The sequence below is a fragment of the Sphaerodactylus townsendi genome, linkage group LG07, assembly GCF_021028975.2.
Source record: "Sphaerodactylus townsendi isolate TG3544 linkage group LG07, MPM_Stown_v2.3, whole genome shotgun sequence".
NCBI classification, from domain to species: Eukaryota; Metazoa; Chordata; class Lepidosauria; order Squamata; family Sphaerodactylidae; genus Sphaerodactylus; species Sphaerodactylus townsendi.
The window spans coordinates 30932975-30946010 of NC_059431.1; the positions used below are offsets into that span (position 1 = coordinate 30932975).

The following is a 13036-nucleotide window of genomic DNA, read 5'->3' on the forward strand; positions in this document are numbered from 1 at the left end:
TTCTAAGATCCCAAGGAATCTTAATCTTCCGGCACCTTCGGTTTAGATATTGGGCAAATGTAGCAAGGAAAAAGATAACCTTCCAATAGTATGGCTGTTCATTTCTAATCCTTCCAAGAAATATCACCATTTCCTCAAGTTGAGGGAACTATTGAGATAGTAAGCAACTATAATTTGTACTGTACTTGGAGATTTGTTAAGTACCTGTTACTAGAAATCTGAGCAAGACATTCCAGGACACAACAATGTGAAAGGAAAATAATAAGCTGCGTATGTTCTGAAGCCTTAAGACTCCTAAGCCTTTGAATTTAACCATGAAGGATTTTTGAAGGGAAAAACCCCTCTCCTATATGCACAACAACCCACTGGATGTAAATTGTGACAATTGAATATGTGGCAATGGAAATGAAGTTACTCCAACACTGTAAAATATGAGTAGACCCATGTGTTGTATTTTTTTGAGAAGAGAGCAAAAAAGGGAGAGAGTTTCCCCCACCCATTTTTTACTGAAGGTGAACTGTTGTCAAAGTAACAATGACATAACAATAAAGAACACAGTGGACCACAAAATATTAGAAACAGAAAAAGTATATGTACAGGAGAAAATGTACAGTATTTACATTATAAGGTATTGACAGAGATGCTGCTGGAAGCAGGTACTTGTTTGGAACACCTAGATGATAATTCTTCCACCAAGACAGAACACATAGATATCAGAAACAGTCCACTAGGAATTCATCCTTCATCATCACTGGTGCTGCTCCAGGCATCTTCATAAGCTGGATTCACACACTGTTGAGAAAAAAAAGATTTTAAAAATTCACAGCGAAGTGGTGAACTGACATGGCCTATAAAAACTCCCATAATTGCAGCGGTTGAAACTTTCTGCCTGCCAGATCAGAGTTTAGCCAGTTTACAAGTCTCTTTCCACGAGCCTGCCTGGTTAACTATAACCTGGCTGCTCCACTCTCAGACTTCAGAAGGGCTTGCAGAAAGTACAGGAGAAAGAGCAAGGCCCTTTTCATTGATCAGTAGCCAGAGTACCAGTTATAGACTGAGGCTGCTGTCTTGCTAGATTTTTTAACAGTATGCTTTTATTTTATTTATTTGTCTTGATTTTAAACTGAGAATGCGGGCAATGCATCTTTTCTTTATATCTCTCATCATACAAATAATTATGGCTAACGACTGCTTGCATGTGTAAAGAATTTATTCTTTGCACAGACTCAAGCGTTTTGGTGAACCTTACCAAAAGCCTTCTATAAAACTTTTTTGCCAGGTGTACGGATCTGGTTTTGAAGTTTCACCCTGGGTGTATGCATACGTACACACCTGTACGAGACTTTAGTATCCAACAGAAGATCAAAGGTTGTGTAAACTATGATGAATTCTGTTATGACTTTATTTAACTCATAGACTACACACACTGTTATTTCCTCCATAGCTTACTGTTAAATTAACCTCTGTCAATCAACCCTCCCCCTACAGATTAAATACAACTGCCTCTTACCATCTGTCCCATTCTTTCCAAACACTCTTAGTCACATTCCTTACACAAGCCGAGAAGAGTCCATGTTCTGACTAGTACTGTGGTGGCTTTCTTTCTCCCTGAATGCCTGGCCTGCAATTTGTTCTCATTTTTGGATGACAGTCTGACTCCAAGACACCCTTCTCCAGTACCGGTTTGCACAGAAGAAGCAGAGCCACCATTCTCTTCACAGCTGGTCCTTCTACCACCATTAATACCTTCTGTTCTCCTTAGTTGCCTTTCCTCGGTTCTCTTCTCTCTTCTTCTCCTCATGACGCACCCTAGTCTTCACTCACCTCCACAGTGAGTGGCCACTTAGTTTTTCACCCACTTATGTCCTGGCTCCACCTGCACCCCAAGAACTTTTAAACTGTCCATTTCTCTTCCATTGAGTGGCTTGTCCTCACTATAGGATGATGTCTAAAGTGCAATAAAGGCTGTTTTGTTGGGCATTTAATTACCCAGAATGCTCAGCTACCTGGCACTACCTAGAGTGTAAATTCCTCTCCTGCAGCCACCATGCCTCTGTGTCTTTGGGCAACATGCATGCCCTGCTCCTGCCTCTCCAGTCAACCAGCTTGATGCCTTCAGTCACTGCTGGGCTTCCAACAGCCAGCACTGCCAGATGATGTCCTCTCTGAATGTAGCTTTCCCCTTCAAACTGGTTTGAGCTATCAGCTGCCAGCATAACCAGACAGGTCCCAGGAAACCAACTCTGCCTGCTGTATAGGATAGCTCCAAGGGAAATATTCCACCAATTGTAAGGGCTGTTGCCATTCTCAAAGGGCTGTGGGCAGTGGTGGAATCCAAAAATTTTAACAACAGGTTTCGATGGTGGTGGGATTCAAACTGCCGCCGCCGCACACACGCACCTCCAGTCCCTATTGGGCAGGGAGGTTGCTTTAGTAACCCCTTCTTGGCACTCAGAAAAAATTAGTAACCACTTCTAGAGAAGTGGTGAGAACTGGTTGGATCCCACCTCAGGCTGCAGGGTTTGGTTACTATGAATTTCTCTGGGGGGCAGAGTAATATTGGTTATGTACAGAATTTATATTCCATCTATCTGCCCAACCAAGGCCACCAAAGCAGTGGACAATTAAAAGCAGAACATTATAAAACAGTAATCAAACCACTTTAAAATCAAAAATAAACACATGTGTAAAAACGTAGACTTAACAGGGGAAAAAACAGGACAGGGATGTCACTGAGGGAATGTCAGATGAAAGAAAAAAGTCTTTCTCAGCTGATGAAAACAGCAACAGATGTGGACAGATGAATATCACGGGAGAGGAAGTTCCATAGGTTTCGTGCCACATCTGTGAAGGTCATGTCTTGGGTTGCCTAGAGGACGGAGGCAGGAGAGCAAGGCCTCATGGGATGACTGCAGTAGTTGCTGGCACTAACCCATAGAGAACAGCACCGTCAGCTTGGAACAAAAACAAACTGGAAGCCAGGACAGATGGTCCAATAAGCATGAGTATCTGGGGCCATCTGATTAACTGGCAACCTCCATTCCCCACTGAGTGCTGGATAACAAAGCCTTCATCATACTTTCAACACTGCATTTAAACTCTCAAAACTCTTCACATGTACTGATATATTAAGGTTGAACAGAGGGAAGGAAACAAGGTTTACAATCAGCCAGCAGTGTTAAGGAGACCATCAACAGGAGGCCTGGCCATACTTAGGGTCACCCATAACTGCTCACATAGGGTGAAGAAGAAGAGTTGGATTTATATCCCCCCCTTTCTCCCCTGTAGGAGACTCAAAGGGGCTTACAAACTCCTTTCCCTTCCCCCCTCACAACAAACACCCAGTGAGGTAGGTGGGGCTGAGAGAGCTTAAAAGAACTGTGACTAGCCCAAGGTCACCCAGCTGGCGTATGTTGACGTGCACAGGCTAATCTGAATTCCCCAGAGAAGCCTCCACAGCTCAAGTGGCAGAGCAGGGAATGAAACCCGGTTCCTCCAGATTAGAGTACACCTGCTCTTAACCACTACGCCACTGCTGCTCCTGCATGAAATCTCAATTCCTGAGACTACATCATAGATAGGTTATTATCAGGATAGCCTGAACTGGTTCTGATGGGCTTATGATATAGGGGAATACAAGTCTAGCACTCATAATAGTACAAACCATGGTCAGATTGCTTATGGAGTAACAGTTTCACCCTTCTTGTTCCAGGAAGACTTTCCTATGACGGCTCTATCATGGCCTCTGCAAATTTAACGTGCGCAAAAAGTTATTCCTTATCAATATGTGCTCTGACTCCAGTGACAAAACTATTTTACCTTGTCAGAGGCATCGTTGGGCTCTGGTTCTCTCAGAGATGGCACCCAGGCGAGGATATTGCTATCTCTGCCGCTACTGTAAAGTTCCTGCAAATAAGGGGAATAAGCCACAGAATGGTTATTGAATGCTGACAGACGTGTTTGTGATAAAATATTCATAGGGGCATTTTGTACCAAGGAGATAAAATGGTAAAAATGGGATAGTAAGAACTATTGGTCTCTCCCTTGCTGTAGGGTAGGAGTTTGAGGGGAAAAGCTCACTAAGTCTCCTGCAGATAGATGAAGAAAACACCAAATCTGTTGATGTGGGAGGAAGCTCACTGAACAACCTGCTCCTTTAGCGGTGAAAAGGGGGCACAATTGCACTGGAGTACGTAAATGTTTAGGTGGGAACAGTTCAAGTCCGGTGCACAGAGCTCCCCTGGTGGTGTTTTTCTGCCACTGCCATATCAACCCAGCAACTTCAACAGGAACTAAACTGCTGGAAAGATAGGCTCCAAAGCTTGATTCATGAGCTACAAAAAACTGGGCCAAGTTTTCCCAGGCACAGCTTGCTGAGGGAGAGGGAGACTTGAAGACTAAGGGGCAGATAAAGGTAGTTTGCCCGTTGGGTGGGGAGAAGCAATCAGGCAAAGGGGAGAACCCATGGGGGCCTTCAGGGAAAGAAGGGGAGATGGAAATGATTCTTGCTGCAAATCCTTGCAGATTTCCACTTGTGAAACTATATTTCCACCCCAAAATCGGTACTTTAAAAATGACAATTCTAAAGTTTGGAAGCCCTCTTCAGCAAACAATGGAAGCATGATGGAGCTTCAAATGCCCCACTCCACCCCAGAAGTCCTGTCCCTGCCTCTCATAGCCTCAAACTTTCCTACACATCTACTGGAGCAGTGTCTGTGACAGTGGAAAAGGCAGATGCTCCTTCACCTCTGCACCAGCACCTTGAACGCTGCTATGGCACGTGCAAGGAAATATAGTTGCAGCAGAGAAGTGAATGCTCAGTACCTTTCATGTTTGGAATGCTGCCATCGCAGCTACTGGCAGAAAACTGTGAAGACTTGAAAGGACTGCTTCTGAAGGTTGAAGCAGAAATTGTCAAAGCAGGACTACAGCTGAGCATCAAGAGAATGACTACTACTAGAGAATTACTCTAATGTAAGGTCGACAATTAGGAAATTAAAATTGTTCAAGGTTTGCTGTCTTGAGACTCAATCATCAGCCAAAAGAGAGATGCAATTAAGAAATCAGAAGGAAAGTTGGGCAATGAAGGAAGCTGACAGTATGAAAGTTGACTCATTTGAAATGCTTGTGGTGTTGGAGAAGAATTTTACAGATCGCGTGGACAGCCAAAGAGAGAAGCAGATCAAATCAAGCCTGAATTCTCTCAAAAAACTAAAATCATTAAACTGATGCTATTGTACTTTGGTCACATTATGAGAAGACAAGGATCCCTGGAAAAGACCGTAATGCCAGGAAGAGCTGATGGTAGCGGGAAAACAGGAGGACCCAACATGAGATGTGTTGACTCTGTGAAGGATGCCACATCCCTTGGCTTGTAAGACCTGAGAAAGGCTGTTAATGATACAATGTTTTGGAGGACATTAATCCATAGGATCGCCATTAACTGGAAACGACTTGATGGCAAGTAATACAGACACATCTCATCAGCATTCAAGCTGATGAGGCCAGGGGAAGAATCCACCGTAGCTGCAAAAGCCAGGGGAATGTGTGGGAGGATGTGTGCAACAATGCAAGCCAAATATTAACCTGAGCTGTAGAAATACGAGTTTCATCCACATTGCTACACAAAACGGTCATATCAGCTTTAAACTGAACACAAAGGAACAACCTTGGGTTTGCGCATAAATCATCTAAAATGAAAGCCTCCGTTTCAAATTGCAATGGAATGTGCACCAATTCAAAAATAAAGATACGTCGTGTCTGGATTTTTGGAAGTACTGATAATCAACTAAATTCAGCAACTTCCACAAAACATTTTAATAAGTCTAAAACCTGTAACTCATATAGGCTTAGATCAGGGGTCTGCAACCTGCAGCTCTCCAGCTGTTCATGGACTACAATTCCCATCAGCCCCTGCCACTATGGCCAATTGGCCATGGTAGAAGGGGCTGATGGGAATTGCAGTGCATGAACAGCTGGAGAGCTGCAAGTTGCAGACTCCTGGCTTAGATTCTATGATCTAAGGCTGAGACCCAGGAGAGCGGCTGCCAGTCTGAGTAGGAAATACTGACTTGGATGAACCAAGGCTCCAATTCAGTTTAAGGCAGCTTCCTGTGTTCATGTGAATGAGTTCCATGAGCGCTAGAGAGTTTTTGCTATGGCACACAGTCCTTCTTGTGCTAGCATTCTCATTTGCACACGAGCAATGCTTTTCAGTGAGTTTTTGCAAACAAGTGTAAGTACAAAAGAACACATAATGTGCAGAAAAGGGTGCACAGAACCTGTTCATAGGATTCAAGTCAATGCCGGTAGATTAATCAAGCAAAGCTTTGGTCCATCATTGGGTGGGGTTGTGAGTTCAGGACATAACTACGTATTTTTAAAGATGTTTTAGGTCTGGTGTGTTAGAGAAAGAACCTGAATAACAAATATTAGAAAGAAAAAATTTGGACTGCGCGTTGAAGAAACAAGGATCTCTCAAGATATAGAAGGAGTTTGGTACTGAATGCTAAAGAATGAATGGTATTGATGACACTGCACTGAACTGTTTTTATGCTGATAAAGGATGAATGGCCTCATGACTGAATTGATTGTTGATTTTGGTTTTTTAATTAGAAGTTTACTGGTTATCTTTGTAGGGTTGAGAATTTATTTGAGTATAAGCTGGATTTAATGAATAAATGGATTTAATGAATAAATCAAGTCCTGTTTTAATTAACACTGATGAATTAATAAACACAGTTTACAGAAAAGGAGGTGGTTTAATTAAGGATGATATCACAGAAAACTGTAATCATGCACTGTAATTTGTAACTGTAACTGTATCACAGAAAATTGTAATCATGAACTGTAATCGTGATTTGATAAATATGAAAGGTTTGGCAATGAACTGAAGCCAAATTATTTCTTTAAATTTAGAGCACAGGTATCAAACTTGTGGCCCTCCAGATGTTATGGACTGCAGTTCCCATCATCCCCTGCATGATGCTGGCAGGGGATGATGGGAACTGTAGTCCATAACATCTAGAGGGGCATGAGTTTGACACCTGTGATTTAGAGGCTAATTATGCAAGGAGAGGTTCCTGCAACTTCAAAGAGAATTGGCCGCGGAGTCTTTGTTCTGGGGCAAGTTCGGCAATATTACCCACTGCTCGGTTTGCAGCGGGGCAGGAATTACCCATCAGCTGGCTTTTTGCTTGTGTCGACAGATTGATATAAAAAAGGCAAACTATTAAAAAAAAGTCTTGAGTCAGCATCTGTACACTTTCATGGTGGAAAGTGAAGGGATGCGAAAACTGCAAAAGCAATGGTGGTATGCAAAACGACAACCTGAGCTGACATTTTCTAAGCTCCTCAGGTTCACAATCATATGTCTCCCAATGTGCTGTAAACACAAGCGTCAAGACCAACAGGCTTTTCCCGGTATGGTCTGGAGTCATTGATTGTTACGTGTATAACACTATGAGGCTGGAGTCGACCCAGTTTGTGGATCAAATGCAGGAGTTTTTAATGACTACTGGGGCAGAACCTCTTGCAAAGGCAAGATCCTACATGAGTGGCTATAATCGAACTACAGTTTTTACCACATCAGCTACAGCAGATTGGAAAGAATTAGATATATATGTATTGAGGTTTACACTCTGTTATAGAGGTGTTAGGACAAGACACCTCCAAGTAAGAGACTTTCATAACAAGTCATTTTTATTTCTTAACCGAGAACTACGTCTATAGGAACAATGTGTCTTTTTACATTACAAATACATTAAAAATAATTCTGGTGGAGCCTACCTTATACTCATGTATAAGTCGAATTTTTCAGCACATTTTTAATGCTGAAAAAGCTCCCCTCGACTTATATGCGGGTCATTAAATTTTTTTTGTGTTTTTACTTTGCCGGCCAGCAGGGGGTGCAGTTTTGATGCTAGCGACACCAAATTTTCAGGGTACCCTCAAAAGACACTCCTGGTGATACCAGCCAAGTTTGGTAAAGTTTGGTTCAGGGGGTCCAAAGTTATGGACCCCCAAAGGAGGTGCCCCATTCCCCATTGTTTTCAATGGGAGATATTAGTAGATGGGGCTACTTGCTTTTGAGGGTCCATAACTTTTGATCCTCCTGAACCAAACTTCCTGAAACCTGGCTGGTCTCATCGAAGGAAGAGTCTCCTTATGATACCAACCAGGTTTGGTGAAGTTTGGGTCAGGGGGGGATCCAAAGTTATTGATCCCAAAGGGTGCCCCATCCCCATTGTTTTACAATGGAAAGCTTAGTAGATTTTCCATTTCTGATAATATCCCTCTTAAAATCTAAGTTGAGTTACATTTGGACATACAGATGATGATGAGGAATCCAGTTTTGAAGGATTTTAACTCTTGTGTTTTAGCTTGGTTGCTGACTGAGCTAAGGTTTTTGTACTTTTAAAGTTATTGTTGATACCATATTGTTCTTGTTGACCCTCTTTTCCACTTACAGAGCCAGTTTACTGTTTTTCTTTGAAATAAATATTCAAAAACATTTAACCTACTGATGCCTCAATTGATGTAATTTTATTGGTATCTATTTTTATTTTTGAAATTTACCAGCAGCTGCTGCATTTCCCACCCTCGACTTATACGCGAGTCAATAAGTTTTCCCAGCTTTTTGTGGTAAAATTAGGTGCCTCGACTTATATGCGGGTCGACTTATACACGAGTATATACGGTAAATAAAACCAGGACATGGCACATGCTGACTTTCAATTGGATAAATAATTCATGACAGGGAAAACTTACTTTCCATGTCAGGCACAGGACTATTTCTCAGAGCTCATATGAGCAAGGCAGAAGCTGTTCTAACACAAGCACACCTTGTGGTTCACAGCTGGACTGAAGAATATTTCCTATCAGATATAGCTTGTCCTTGTCACAGTGGTGGAGTTACAAAAATTACACCTGGGCGAAGTTCCCTATCTACACAGCCGACAATTTTGCAGTTTGCTGTAACTAATTTATAGGCTTCTGTTACTTGTCAAAAGAGGCAAAATTTATTGTTTTCTTTAAAAAATAGCCCAATGGTGTTTCACAATCAAGCTAGTTCACAGTACTTTCCAGAGTCAGAAAATTAAACTTTTGTATAACGGAGTTTGTATAACAGTTCCATAAATGCCATTGTTCGGACAAATGGCTTTTCTAGTTATACTCCATAACACCCATCTCCCTCCTCTTCTTACTGGGGGTGAGGGTGGCTTCAAATGCTTAAAAAACAAAAATACAATGTGGCCTTGGATAACGGGCTACACTTGCTGATCGGGACAGAGTCAGAGACGTGGCTCCAAGGGGTGGGGGTATGTGATGCACTGGGCGTGCGCCCCTGTTGGGGTGTGGCGAGGGCGTTCTGGGGTGGTGGTGTGTGTGCGTTCCGGGGCAGGGCAGGGGTGGAGGATGCACCAGTGCACTGGGTGCTTTCCCCCCTTGCTACGCCTCTGGACAGGGTATCTCTGGAGTAGAACCTGATGGCCTCCATAATTATTATGCCTAATCAGTGGTCTTTTCTGAAAGGATATGGAGGAATTAAGATAATCACTTTTTATGTTAAATAGCAAAATATCCACAATTACTATGGATACATGTGATCAAAAAGAGATGGGCAGGGGCTTGTATATTACAAGGATCCTTGGGTTATATTAAGGACTGCCTACTCCCATAAAAACCTACCCAGTAACTCTGGCAATTTTCAAGACCCTGCTTCAGATTACTTTGTCATCTAAGGCTAGTCAGGTGGCAAGCCGAGAAAGGGCCTTCTTGGCTTTGGTCCCCAACTTTGGAACTCTTGCCCCAGAGATTCTTCCGTCTCCCTCTGCCATTGCAGCTGCTTCAGACATTCTCTAGAGAAAGCAGCTAACAGGCATCTTACACACGTACTGAAACTCCAGCCACATAAAATCCCTTCCCAAAGACTGAATTTCAAGTCAATTAAAGTCAGAATTTGCAACCGCAACCGGTGGTGATTTCCAAGCAGTCATGCAAGTTGGAATAGATGATTTTTGCAGGTATCCTACATTTATTTATCACGCATATTTCTATCCTGTCTTTTCATTAAAAACCCCGGATTCTCAAAGCCTGTTAAGCAACAATTTAAAACATATAAAATGGCTTTATACACAATAAAATAACCAGCCCTGCTACTGGAGAAGGGGGGGAAGGGGGAGGGGAGGAGGAAAAAGACTCAAGTTAGAAAAAAGGTCAGTCAGGACAGTCAAATATGCTTTGTCTCCATCAATTTTTTCAAAGCAATAAGCTTCACACCACCATTAATTTAAACCTTCAAAACCTAGCATACGGATAGCATTGTACTTTCATTTCAACATCATGCAGACACTGCTCCAGGTAGTAGAGTAGCAGAGCTGGAAAAACTTGAAAACTCAAGAGAGCTGCCTCTGCTTGAACAGACATAATGGACTAAATGTCCCAGAAAAAAAACCCTACTATATATTCATATTTGTTCAAAAGGATGAAAGACATTAATGGGGGAAAAAACCATCCAGGGGCTGCTGGAATGATAGCTGCATGGAACAGAAGCAGCATCCAGAATGCCTAGGGACATTCAACGGTGAAAAGCATTGTCAGGCTCTGCTTGTTAGCTTCTCAGGGACTGGTCTCTGTTGGAGACAGAATGCTAGACTATAAAACAAGTGGCTCTAAAAAGGGATTAGACAGATTTATAGAGGAGATGTCAATCAGTGCCTCTAGCCATGATGACTAAAGGCAAGCTCACTATACCACAGCTGCCTAACCTCTGAATATAAATGACAGGAGGCAGATTCAGAAGGAAGGCCTTGTCCGCGGGGCTCTGTCTGTTGGACCACCAGGTTAACTAGGTAAACACTGCATGAAACAGTATGCTCAACTGCAGTGGTGTACCTAGGCAAACTGGAGCCCTGGGCAAAACCTGAGTTTGATCCCCTCCCCCATGGGTGGCCACCCTCCCCCCACCCTGACCAAACAATGATTTTTTCCACCAGGTCGTTTCAAAGTCACCATCACATTATAGAACATGCCCCAACTCACAAATCTGAACACAGCAATGGGCCATGCCACACAGCAGAAATATTTTTTTTTGAAAACATTTTCAAAATGCTTTCAAAATGTCTTATTACTGCTATGAAAACATTTTATGGTGTTGTATCCAGTCCCCCCAATTGGGGGAAACAGCATCATTTTCAATGTTGTTTAAACTGGGGACCCCAGATTCTCCCTTTAAGGTGGATTTAAAAGGAAAATCTGGGCTCCCTAGTTTAAACAAGTGGTGCTGGAATCCACCCCCAAACAGCATCACTTTCAATGGTGTTTAAACTAGGGAGCCCAGATTCTCCTTTTAAATCCACCTTAAAGGGAGAATTTGGGGTCCCCAGTTTAAACAACATTGAAAGTGATGCTATTTTGGGGTGGATTCTCCCCCACCCTGAAACAGCATCACTTTCAATGTTTAAACTGGGGACCTCAGATTCTCCCTTTAAATCCATGCCAAAAGGGGGTGGGGGTTAAAAGGAAAATCTGGGGAATCTGCTGTCAGGAGTGCAATTGTTAAGCTAGCAGCACCAAACTTTCAGGGTATCTTTAGGAGACTCTCCTAATGAGACCACCCAGGTTTGGTGAAGTTTGGTTCAAGGGATTCAAAGTTATGGATCCTCAAAAGTGTAGCCCCCATCTTCTATTAGCTCCCATTGGAAACAATGGAGGATGGAGGCACCCCCTTTGGGCCCCTGAACCAAACCTCACCAAACCTGGGAGTCCATAGCTTTGGAGTCTATAGCTTTGGACCCCCTGGACCAACCTGGGAGTCCATAGCTTTGGGAATCCATAGCTTTGGACCCCCTGGACCAAACTTCACAAAACCTTGGTGGTATCAGTAAGAGACTCTCATGATGATACCTCCCAGGTTTGGTGAAGTTTGGTTCAGGGGCCCAAAGTTATGGACCCTCAAAGATGTAGCCCCCATCTCCTATTAGCTCCCATTGGAAACAATGGGGATGGGGCACCCCCTTTGGGATCCATAACTTTGGACTCCCTGAACCAAACCTCACCAAACCTGGGTGATAGCATCAGGAGAGACTCCAGAAACATCCCTGAAAGTTTGGTGCTGCTGGCCTAAAAACTGCACCCCCTGCAGGCCAAAAACGGAAAAACACTGAAAATACAAAAAAATCTGACAAACGAACAAGGTGGCGCCCTGGACAACTGCCCACTTTGCACAATGGGAGGAACGCCTCTGCTCAACTGGATGGCTCATTAGTCCAATCCAGCAGGCTCTATTTTATCGGATGAACTAGCAAGTTAACTCTTGAGATTAAGAACTGCTAGAAAAGTCTATGAAATAAGTCAGGCCTATGCATGGCATCCCTAATCCAGCAGAGTATCAATTCCCCACAGTGCATTATGGTTTTTTTTACTGCCCTTATATGAAGCAGGCAAACATAAAAACTCATTCTTTTAAACACAATTGGTCTCTCTAAATTGTTATCCCAAGGAATTCACTTACCTGAAAATGAGACTGAAAGACACAGCTGTCAACAGAACTATAATGGCCCCTAAGCATAGTTACTAGGTCTCCAGAATAAATGGTATAAATGGCGATAGTGTTGCTGTACGGCACAAACACAAATTCAGGGCTGCAGCCATGAGAAACGGTGAATTTGAGTCCTTTTCTACTTTGATTACACACCTTCCCATAGTTCACCTGCAACGATGTAAGATTGACAAATTAGTAGCTGAAGTCCTCAAGCTGCTATCAGCTGATGCTTCATTGTATTTTAAAACCTAAACATCCACTTCCTGCAACTATATTGTTTAACATATTCAGTTGTGGGATAGTGGTTTGTTTGTTTTGGTCATAACAGCTTTCTAACTAGGTTTGGTTTTACACATGACGACTACCTAGATGTCACTTTCTAATGTCAAAGTGGAATGAAAGAATAAGGCAGCCAATCAGAAGCAACAGAAACACTTGTAAAAGAAAAATACAACAAAGTTGAAAAAAATATATAAAACAAAGTCACAAAGA

At 42.7% G+C, this 13036-nt stretch overlaps 1 protein-coding gene across 1 annotated transcript in view; it reads right to left on the bottom strand.

Annotated features, from left to right (window-relative positions):
* Positions 1-430: 430 nt before the first annotated feature.
* ERCC8 (ERCC excision repair 8, CSA ubiquitin ligase complex subunit) overlaps positions 431-13036 on the bottom strand; it is a 51431-nt gene continuing 38825 nt past the window's right edge. Inside the window, exons 9-11 of the mRNA XM_048504348.1 lie at positions 12515-12712; positions 3820-3906; positions 431-792 (exon numbers count right to left, since the gene is read on the bottom strand). Coding sequence (XP_048360305.1) covers positions 736-792; positions 3820-3906; positions 12515-12712 — 342 coding nt within the window. The 3' untranslated portion in view covers positions 431-735. The remainder of the gene's footprint in view (positions 793-3819; positions 3907-12514; positions 12713-13036) is intronic.